This window comes from Condylura cristata, unplaced genomic scaffold, assembly GCF_000260355.1.
Source record: "Condylura cristata isolate star-nosed mole 26May11 unplaced genomic scaffold, ConCri1.0 scaffold00008, whole genome shotgun sequence".
Lineage (NCBI taxonomy): Eukaryota > Metazoa > Chordata > Mammalia > Eulipotyphla > Talpidae > Condylura > Condylura cristata.
The window spans coordinates 15888842-15899021 of NW_004567109.1; the positions used below are offsets into that span (position 1 = coordinate 15888842).

General features: G+C 55.9%; 1 protein-coding gene across 1 annotated transcript in view; it reads right to left on the minus strand.

Moving 5' to 3' along the window:
• The window catches only part of MARCKSL1 (MARCKS-like 1), a 2409-nt gene extending 1988 nt beyond the window's left edge, over positions 1 to 421 (minus strand). Inside the window, exon 1 of the mRNA XM_004678743.2 lies at positions 129 to 421. Within this exon, the coding sequence (XP_004678800.1) occupies positions 129 to 215 (87 nt within the window). The 5' untranslated portion in view covers positions 216 to 421. The remainder of the gene's footprint in view (positions 1 to 128) is intronic.
• Between the last annotated feature and the right edge of the window lie 9759 nt (positions 422 to 10180).

Here is a 10180-nt window from a genome sequence, read left to right on the forward strand (position 1 = left end):
GGGACCGGGCGGGGGAGGGGGCGCCGCGTGTCCCGGGCCGGACAAAGCGCGCGGCCCCGGCCCAGGGCTCTGGAGGGGGCGAGGTGCGAGAGGAGGGGGCCAGGTCCGGCCGTGCCGAGCGCACCCACCTGTCCGTTGGCCTTAGTGGGGGAAGCGCCTGCTGTGTCCTCCGCGGTCACGTCGCCCCGGGGAGCCTTGGAGCTCTGGCTGCCCATGATGGGGGGTCTGCTGGAGGGCGCCCGGAGCCGCCCCGGGCTCGCGCCGCAGGGGAGAGTTAGGCCGGGTCGGCCTGGCTGGCGGAGGGGTGGGGCTCACGCCTGAGGGGGAGGGGTGTCGGGGGGAACCGAGCTGCACCCCCACTCGCGCCCGACCCGCTAGCCCAGCCCGCCGCCGCTCCGCTCCGCGCCAGAATGCCGCCCGCCGCCCGCCGAGCCGCCTATATATATGCGCCCGGGGGTTGGGGCGGGGCCGGACATTTAAATGAGCGCCCAATCCGGGGCGGAGGCGGGGTCAGACTGTGAGCCCCTCGGGCTCGGTGGGCGACGCTGGCGCTCTGGTCCCCAAGCCGGTCTACCGGACTGCCAGGGTCAGAGGGGGTTTGGTGTGGGAGGACGGGCGTGGGTCCTTCAGCTAACCGGGCGGAGGGGTCTCCTCCGTAGAGAAAAGGGGAGAAAGCAGTCCTTCGCTCTCTCACTGCCCCCTCCCAGGGTGGGCGCCCCACACCTGGAGGCCCCCAGCGCGTTCCTCCTGCACTACCAGTCCCCATGAACCCTTCGAAAGGCTCACAGGATCGGACTCGTCGGACGGAGGGTCCTGAGAATGTGGTCGTAGAAGTCACAGGACCTGGCTGGGGAGGGAGGGTGTGAGCCCCCTGTCCTGGAGACCCCTCAGAGGTCCCAACCACAGCCTGCCTGCGCCTGCCTCCTGCCTCCTGGGTCTGGCCAGACTGGTGTGCTTCCTCCTTCAACTTTCATGGCCTGTCAAATGGAGCCCTCACAGAAAAACTCTTCCTCTGCCTGGACCCATTATAAAGACCACCTGGGGTGGTCCTGTGACCTTGAACGATGTCTCTATCCCCACTTGGAAGCTGAGGAGTCTGAGACCCAGAGACATCATCTGCTTGACTGGCACCCTCCCCCACATCTACTCCCTTGCATCTGGGTTCCCTAAGCTAGCAGAGGAGCCCCAAGAGGGGGCTCAACAAACCTCAAAACACTCCAGTTCCTGAAGAGTAGGAATGGAACATCCACGCTGCTCCCTGAGCCCCGGGCTCTGCCTGCAGAGGAGCAGAGGCAGGGCCAGGTGGGAGTGGCTGGTGACTCCAGCTCTGGTGCCCTGCCACTTCCTGTTCCCCTTGCCTGGAGAGGCTGGTGGGAACTCCAGAGCTCCGGAGGCGTCTGCTGCTGCCTCAGCCCCAGGAGGATGGGGATGGGGGCTGGCGGAAGCGAAGTATGGCAAAAGCAAGGCTCTGCAAACCCCCCTCACCCGCCTTCTTCCGTCCCTCCTTCCCTACTGGTGAGGCCTCCTGGGAGGCAGAGTCCCAGGTGTGGTGACAACCCAGAGCCTGAGAAATCCGGAACTCCCCATAGATCTGACCACAGAGGGGTGAAAGGGCTAAGGTGGTTGCTATTTCAGCACCTACTGTTGTATCCTCCATCCCCACTTCGGCCCCCAAGTACAGAAAACTCTTAGCTTAGTTATGAACACCCCTTTTGTGGTCTGGAACACTGAGGTTCACAAAAGAAAAGGGCTCACAGCAGATCTCAGTAACAGAGGGTGAGAAAGACTTCAGAGAGACCTGCTAAAATGGGCTGGGGTTGTGAGAAACCCCTAGAAGACTTGTCCCTTGAGGGTTCCGGCTGCCTGTTCAGAATAAGAGGCAAGAGGAGACAGGGAGGGGCACCCCCTCGCCACTGCACCTCACTGAACCTCACTGACCCAACAGTGACTTCTTGGCCCTCTGCCACCATGGTGCGGACCTGCCTCTGGGTCTTGCCGCAATAGCACACCCACAGTGCTGCCAGGTGCTGCCCACACTGGCCGGCAGGGCGGGGATGAGGCGTGGGAGTCCTGGAGGGATGGGGTCAGAGGCTGAAAGTCGGTGCCAAAGCTCCTGGCTCCCAGGAGCTGCCCAGAAGGAAAAAGGCCAATTGCCCTAGAGGATCCCAGGAGGAGGGGGGTCCTCCAGATTAAAGGACCTGGAGTCCCCAGAGCCCCATAGGGAGTCTGTGGGTCCATAGGGGAGCTGCTCTAGCCCGGACCAGACATCCCAGGGGCTGGGATGGGGTCTGGAAGCCCGATCCCTCAGCAAATCTAGGTCCGGGTAGAATCTGGCTTCAAGAGGAGGAAAAAGCTTAGGATACTGTGGGGGGTGGGGGGAGGTGTAAAGGGTGGAAGGGGGGGTTCAGCAGTCCCCACAGCCTCTTCCATCCACACTGTGCTCCTTCCTCCCCAGCTGCTGCCAGTCCAGACAATACGCCCATTGTTCTGCGTCTCCAGGGGCCTGTGTGCAACTGTGTGTGTCTGTTTCTCTCTGTGTGTGACTGTGTATTGCTCTGAATCTGTCTGTGTGTGAGACTTTGTGATTCTGTGTGTGTGTGCATGTGTGGCCAGGTGTGTACATTCCTGGTTGTGTGAGTCTACATCGCTGGCTGTGTGCATTTAGGGCAAAAGAGAGAGACTCGGTGACTCTTGGTGACTCTGAGACTTTTTGGGTGTGTGCCTGTCTGAGGTAGTGTGTTGCTGACTGTGATGGGGTGTAGAACTGTGTGTGTGGCTGTGTGAGACAATAGGAGTGTGTGGACCAAACAGTGGCGACTTTGTGCTTGTGTGAACATCCCACTGGGTGGCTGTGCGTGCTTCAGTGGGTCACTGAGGCTGCGACCAGAACTTTTGAGGTGTGAGCTTCTGCCACAACAGTGTGGCAGGGATAGGACAGGGTGAGTCTGAGATAGATGGGGGAGGGAAACTGCAGACACACCCCCTCCTGGCCTGGACCTGGCCTGGCCCTGGCCTGGGACGCCCCCGTGGACAGGAGGGAATGCATTTCTTTATCAGGAGCCTGGGACCTCAGGGGATAAACAACTGGGCTGGAGGAGGAGAGGCAACAGAGAACTTTGCTCACCAAGGAGGAAGGGGGCGTGGGTTTTGAGGGGGACCCTGAGTGGGGATCCGATTAGATCGGGCGGTACCTCACCAAAGATGGAGCCAGGGCTTATTAGCTGAGGGACTAGCAGAGGCTTCGAGGCAGGCAGAGATCATACCAGAGAACTTCTAGGTCCCAATGGAGACCTCCAGAATATGAGCCCCGTTCCCAGACCCAGGGTCCCCATTTTGGGAAGCATCAGCTGAACCCAGAGACCTTTGTTCTAGGTCTGCCTCTACCTGTTCCACTCACCGTGAGCCAGACCCCTCCGTCTCCAGTCTCAGGTTGCCCTTTTGTCCTGGTGCAGACTGGGCTCTGTGATTCACACTGCTGCTCACAGGAGGATAGCGGTGAGTCAAGCTGGGCCCTAGCCCTGGGGGTTTCCCATCCAGGTGAAGAGACAGGTGGGGCCTGAGGAGAAGCAAGACCAGACCAGGGTGAGATGAGAGCCCTGTTTGCTGCATGCTGGAGGCCAGGGCCTGGAGGAAGAGCTTAGGGCAGGACAAAATGGGAAAAGCAAGTGGTTTGTGCGGAGGTGAGAAGAGGGAGAGGCCTAGTGTGGAGCGAGGTCTAGGAGACCAACAGTGACTAGCAGGGTGCAGGTGGTAAGGTGGTGATGATATTGTTGCTCTTATTTCTATTTGGGATGACAGCTGGTGAAGTGGACCCCTTGACTGAGACCAGGCATATCTGGAAAGAACTTGGGAGGTGCCCAGGAAGCATGCAGGGGACCCGCCAGGAGGCTCTGCTTTCGCATGAAGACACGCGTCGTTTCCTGAGCCAAAGCCAGGACCCAACGTCTGCCTAGAAGGACAGCAGAGAGAAGGTTCCAAGTCAGAACTGGCTCCAGATACCTGGACCTCTGGTCACTGCTAATTAAGAGGGTGCCTGGAGCCAGGCAGTTCCTGAGGTACCCTGGGAAGTCCTGGGCAGTCCTGGCAGTGGGGAGCAGGAAAAGGCACCGCGAAGGAGCCAGGAAGGAAGCAGCCGAGAGGGGGAGCAAAATCCCCAGAGGAAAGAATTATGGGGATACTTGGCCACAGAGGACTTTCCCAAAAGGCAGGCATGACGCTTGTAATAATCATAAATGCCGGCACCCACGACCTGCTTGGTGTATGTCCAGCCCCCGCCGGCCGCTGCAGTTTTCGCCGCGTTAGCTCGTGCCCTGTGCTGTGCGTCCCATCTCTGCTCCAGTTTACAGAGGAGGAGGGTGAGCTGGAGGGTCTATGCGAGCAGAAGGGAAGGCTGCACTGGCAGACAGTGGGTTTTGGGAGCTCTGGGGAGCGTGGCAGTGCCCCGTACAGCTGGAGGCCACCACAGAGGGGTCTGGTACTTTGAGTGGGGAGACTTTAGGGATGACGGAAGGGGGAGATAAGGCAAGGCCAGGAGCTGACTCTTCAGAACCCAGGTATGCTGGGGTCTGCCTTGGTTGTCAACCTGAGACTGGACATGAGGGTACTTGGATGCCCTTTACAGGAACCCACCATCCAGTCACCCAATCACCCAATCACAAGAGCCAGAATTTTAGGTACCCAGAACTTTTTTTTTTTAATTAACACATTTTTTTTAATTTAAAGATTTATTTATGCATACTGGGGTACAGGCCAGAGGTGCAGGAGTGAGAGAATTCACCAGAGACAGAGTGGGGAGCAGAACAGGTGGATTGAGCAAAATACACTGCTGAGGGAAGCAGCGGGCGGGTCAGGAGAGGCCTGCTGCACCATGTGGGTCACTCCCTGTCCAGGGATGGAACTCGTGCTGCAGTGGCTGCGGGTAGCTTCATAGTGTTTGCACTTTAACCCCTTGTGCCAGCAGGGAGGGCCCAGTACCCAGAACTTTTACTTCCGCTCTTCCCTCTCTCTTTTACAATGAAATTTTAAAAGAGGCCTCCCTCTTCCCCTGCACGAGATAACGCGACTTTAGCAGTTGGCCGGGGCTGGGCATACACCAGGTGTGTCGTGGGTGCCGGCATTTATGATTATTATTAGCGGTCATGTCTGACTTTTGGGAAACTCCCCTGTGGCCAAGTATCCCATAGTTCTTTCTTGGGGACAAGCCCGTCTCTGTGTGTGAATGTTCATGCGCAGACATATGTGTGTACACACGAGTTTGTGTGTAGTGCGATTAGTTCCATAAGCCAGTTTATGGGTCCAGACAGTATCGACTGGAGCATCTCTTGCCCAGAAGCAACATGGTGTGCCATCTCAGCCCTCTGGCCTCTCTGCCTCTTGATGAAGTCACCAGAAATTCAGCCCAGTTATTCTTGGCGATCCTCAACCTCTCCTGTCCCCCTTCCTCCCCATCTTCCTAACTTTCAGTTTGTTTTCAGATCCTAGGGAAGCTGTGGCCAAACCAGTGGAATGTAGGTCACTTACAACTTTCCAACCCAAATCTCCCACTTAGGGGAAGTCCCTTTAAAAGGAAATTGAAACTTTCCCCTAGTGCAGGCCCCAAACTCACCCCTTCCTCTGCACACTGCTCAGACCTCACCCCATCAACTCTCCCTGCCAGCCTCATATGCCAGATGGTCACACAATCCTCTGCCACCTTCCAGCTTTGTGACCCTGGACAGTCCCTGCCCTGTGCTCAACATCTCTATTCACTCTGTCCGAGGACAATGGGCATCACTTCTGGTCTTGGCTGCGTGGCTGAGCTAGAGCCCGAGGATGTTAGGAGTGAGGAGGAAGACGCACAAGAGAGATCCAAGGGCTGGCTTGAGCAAATGTGCAGAAGGAGGTGCCAGGCGGCATAGAGGAGGCTGGCATAGGGCGGAGGTACACAGAAATGGGCGGTCAGTTCTGGCCAGGCCGAGTTGAGGTGGCTTTATGATGTCTGTGGGGCTGGAGAGAAATCTGTGTTAGAGGAAAAAAGAAGTAGCCCCCTGTCTCTGTCCCTTTCTGCTCTCACTCTCCAGCCTAGATCTTTCCAGAACCCCAGCAGCCCTTGAAGAATGCCCCAGATGTCCCACAGGGATCTCCAAGACATATAAAAGTATGTCCAGGTGGACACAGACTAAAGGGGACAGAGTTGGCGGCCAGAAAAGCAGAAAAGAATCCGTTGATCTGGGTCAGACAAAGGTGATGGTGGCCTGAGCTAGGAGAGGGTGGAGGAGGCGAAGTCCAGAGATGCTCACAGGATGGAGGGCATCAAAGATGGTGACTGGGGTCCATACGGTGGGTGTGGGTTAGAGGTAGGAGATGGTTTGAGGGGCCCTCTAGGGTGGGGCTGTTTATGCGACTGAGACCTCCCACAAAATGGCAGGGGGTGGGTCTTAAATGGGTCTTCTCAGCTGGGGTCTAGGGGCTGCCCCTGACCAGAGTGAGTGAGTCAGGGTAGCTGCCTGGAGACTCCTCTTAGCCACCCATGCCCTCTGTCAGGCCTTGATCAGGAGACTTAGGTAGGAACCCATCCTGAATAGAACTTGGAAAAACGTGTAAGGGGGAGAACAGGGACAGGTACCCCAAGAACTTGGACTTAGTTGGGGACTAGAGTGGATACACCTTGACCACCAGAGTAGATTCTGAGACACCAGGAGGGCCTGGAGATGCCATGATGGAAACATGCGCCTCCCCTGCATTAAACTTGTCCACAGATCCCTGCTTCTCCCTGGAGAATGTCCAATCCCTGCTTCTGGTCTTCATGACCATGAAAGTCAAGGTCCAGCTAGCTTCATCTTAGGTAGGTGCTCAGGCTGCCGGTCTCAAGGCTCCCTTGATGATAGTACCATCTTGTCTTGCAAAGTGCCAGGCCTTTGTCCACACTGAACCTCCTGCCTAGGGTGTATGCGTAACTAATGCCTGCCCAGTGGTTAAGGTGCATCTCCACGGACCCCTCCTGGAGGCTTCCTGGGCATCCATGGGCCCACTGTGCCTGAACAACTTACATCACCTTCCTATTCACCTTACTGAGCTGGTCCGTGTCTCCGCCTTGCCTTTTCTATGCACTATAAGGATCTGGAGCCAGGAGTCAGGTCTGTTCATCCTTCTACCCCACTGGGAGGTTGGGGAAGGGGAGATGCTCTGGGTGGGTCAGCGGGTGACAGGAGATGCCGTCCAGTCCTGGGGGTTCAGTCCTAGGGTGTGAAGGGGGAGCACTGAGACCACTACTCCATAAAGTGGACAGAGTCAGAGAAACAAAGCTGTTTTCTTCGGGCAGTGAAGGGCAGCCGTGAAGGGCAGCAACAAGGAGACCCCAGGAGAGCGGGCAAAAGTGCACAATCATCACCCCTACCCTGCAGAGAGGGAACAGACACTGGGCTGTGCAGGCCTCCCAGGCCATATCCTGTTCATCCTGGCTCGGCTCACACTGGTCTCGGCCATCGTGTAATGAACCTGAAACCTGCCTCACCTAATCCATGGAAAATTGACATCCGTGACACTTCTGGAACCGGAGGCACAGGGTATGTGTCTGGGTGTGCCCAACTGCCTGAGCTCAAAGGCAGCCTGGCTGTGAGTGAGCTGGGTGTCCTTGGGGAAGTCATGGAATACCTCTAAGGCTCAGTCTCCTCCTCTGAGAATAGTAGAAGTAGGCACCTACCAGCAATGAGGCTTTCAACAAGAAAATGCATGCTAAGTTTTAACTCTCTGGCAGACAGTGAGTGTGCAGTAAATATTTGTTGTTAAGATTATTACTCTTTTATCAAGAGACTTGGGTTCTAGTATCATTCTGTCATGCTCTGCTCTCTGGGACTGCCTCTCTGTAAACTGGGCTGTTGAAGGGCTCAATGAAATAATGCATGTGGCAGAAAATTCTGCCTTTGAGGCTCACCTCTCTGTAGCTACAGGCCTTTACTGTGTTGTCTATTACCTGCAGCCGCAGGGCTAGTCCATCCCTCCCTCTGTCCACCAGGCAGACTAAGAGGAAAGGGGTGGGGCTTTCAGCAGGGACTGTGGGCAGTAGACAGGACGAAGGACGAAGGACTTCCTTCCAGGCTGCAGGATGCTACCCTGGGAAGTTGCCAGAGATCCTGGGACTGAGGTCCCAGGGGAGGGGTTGCTTCCAGAGAAATTGCTAGTCCAGGCTGGTCAGACCATAGTTGCCAGTGGGGTAAATCAGCTTAGCAGTGACTTCACTTCCAGAGACCCTGGAGGGGCCCTGTTTAAACCTGCCCCTTGGCTCTGAAGATCTCTAAGGACAGGAATAGATACAGAGAAGTAGGGATATTCCAGAAAAGACAACCACGTCTAAGAGGCCACCCTCAACCCCAAACATTCTTCCCAGGGTGTGAAATGACTGAACCCTTAGTCTTGATGAAGAAGTACCACCTTTCCATGGATTCATTCACTAATTCCTGATCCAATTCCAGTCTGGCACTGTTCTAGATTGATGCACAAAGACAAAGTCTCAAACACAGTACATGGCTTTGTCTGTTTATTTTTTTTAAAGATTTATTTATTTATGCATACAAGAGCTGGGGTGTAGGCCAGAAGTGCCGGGGATAAGAGGATTCACCAGAGAAAGAGTGGGGAGCAGAATGGCAGATCTACTGAAATACAAGGCTGAGGGAGCAGTGGGCGAAACAGGAGAGATCTGCTGCCCCATGTGGGTCACCTCCCTGGTGGAGGATCGAATTTGTGCTGCAATGGCTGTGGGATAGCTTCATAATGCTGCATCTTAACCCCTTGTGCCATCTAAGGCCCTGTCTGTTCACTGGTATCACAGCAACCATAATGTAAGTTTCATGAAGACAGAGACTTTAACTATTTGTATCATCAATGTGAACTCTGGCAAAACCATTAAAATAGGCCCTTGAGGGCCTCCCTGGTGGCACAAGGGTTAAAGACAGTGTGATCAAGTTATTGCCAGCCACTGTGCTGGTGCTGACCTAGCTGATACCCAAGGACACAATTCTGCCCGCAGGGCAGAATCCCAGTGCCTTGCACAAAATGGAACTGGTGTTATGTTTGATAAGTCCTATGTGACACCCCCATTTATAGGTGTCTTCTGATGAACAGAAATTTCATTACAATAAAATGTGTCAGTCTTTTTTTTTTTAAGATTTATTTTTATTAAAGATTTATTTATTTGTGCATACAGAACTGGGGTACAGGCAGAGGTGGGAGGGGGTGAGAGGGTTCACCAGAGACAGAAATGAGAGCAGAACAGTTAGACTGACCAAGTACAGTGCTGAGAGGAGCAGCGGAGTGAGACAGGCGAGATCTGCCGCGCCATGTGGGTCAGCTCCCTGGCCAGGGATCAAACTCGTGCTGCAGGGGCTGCGGAGAGCTTCACAGTGCTACGCTTTAACCCGTTGAGCCACCAGGGAGGGCCCTTAAGATTTATTTTAAATATTTATGCATACAAAAGCTGGGTATATGTAGGCCAGAGGTGGGGTGTGTGTGGGAGGATTCACCAAAAACAGAATGGGGAGCAGAACAGCCAGATCTCCTGAAATACACTTCTGAGGGGAAGAGCAGGCGAGACAGGAGAGGTCTGCTGAGCCCTGTGGTCAGCTCCTAGGCATCCTGGTAGTGCTGCAGTGGTGCCTGGCCAGAGATGACCTGGTGCGGCAGTGGCTGCGGAGAGCTTCATAGTGCAGAGACCAGGGTGGTCCAAATGTGTCAGTCTTGAAAAACGTTTAGGGTGGCCCCCAGTCAAGGAGGAATAACCCCAAGGAAACCACGCCCAGCCTGCAGGCCCCTCCCACTTCAGCTCCTAGGCTCTTCAGACTGGAAGGCGGCGGCTGGGCACGCAGCTTTTCCTTAAGTCCCGCCTCTAGCCCCGCCCACCAAGAGCCGCACCTCTTCTGACTCCGCCCCTCCCCTGCTCTGGCGGGCGCAGGGGATCTAGACGCCTGGGCCCTTGCCCAGGAATCGGTAGTTAATATTATGCCACCGGCGCTTCCATCTGGAAGGCGGAAAATGAGGCAGCCAGTATGGGGCAGGGCCCCCTCCCACCGGGCCCACGCGTGCTCCACCTAGCCCCGTCCCTAGCTTCCCCTCTCCCTTCCACCCAGGTGCGCTCCCTCGTCCGGCTCCCAAGCCTGGCACGTCCAGCCGCCCCAACCCGACCTGGCCTGGGCTCCCCGCCCCCGGC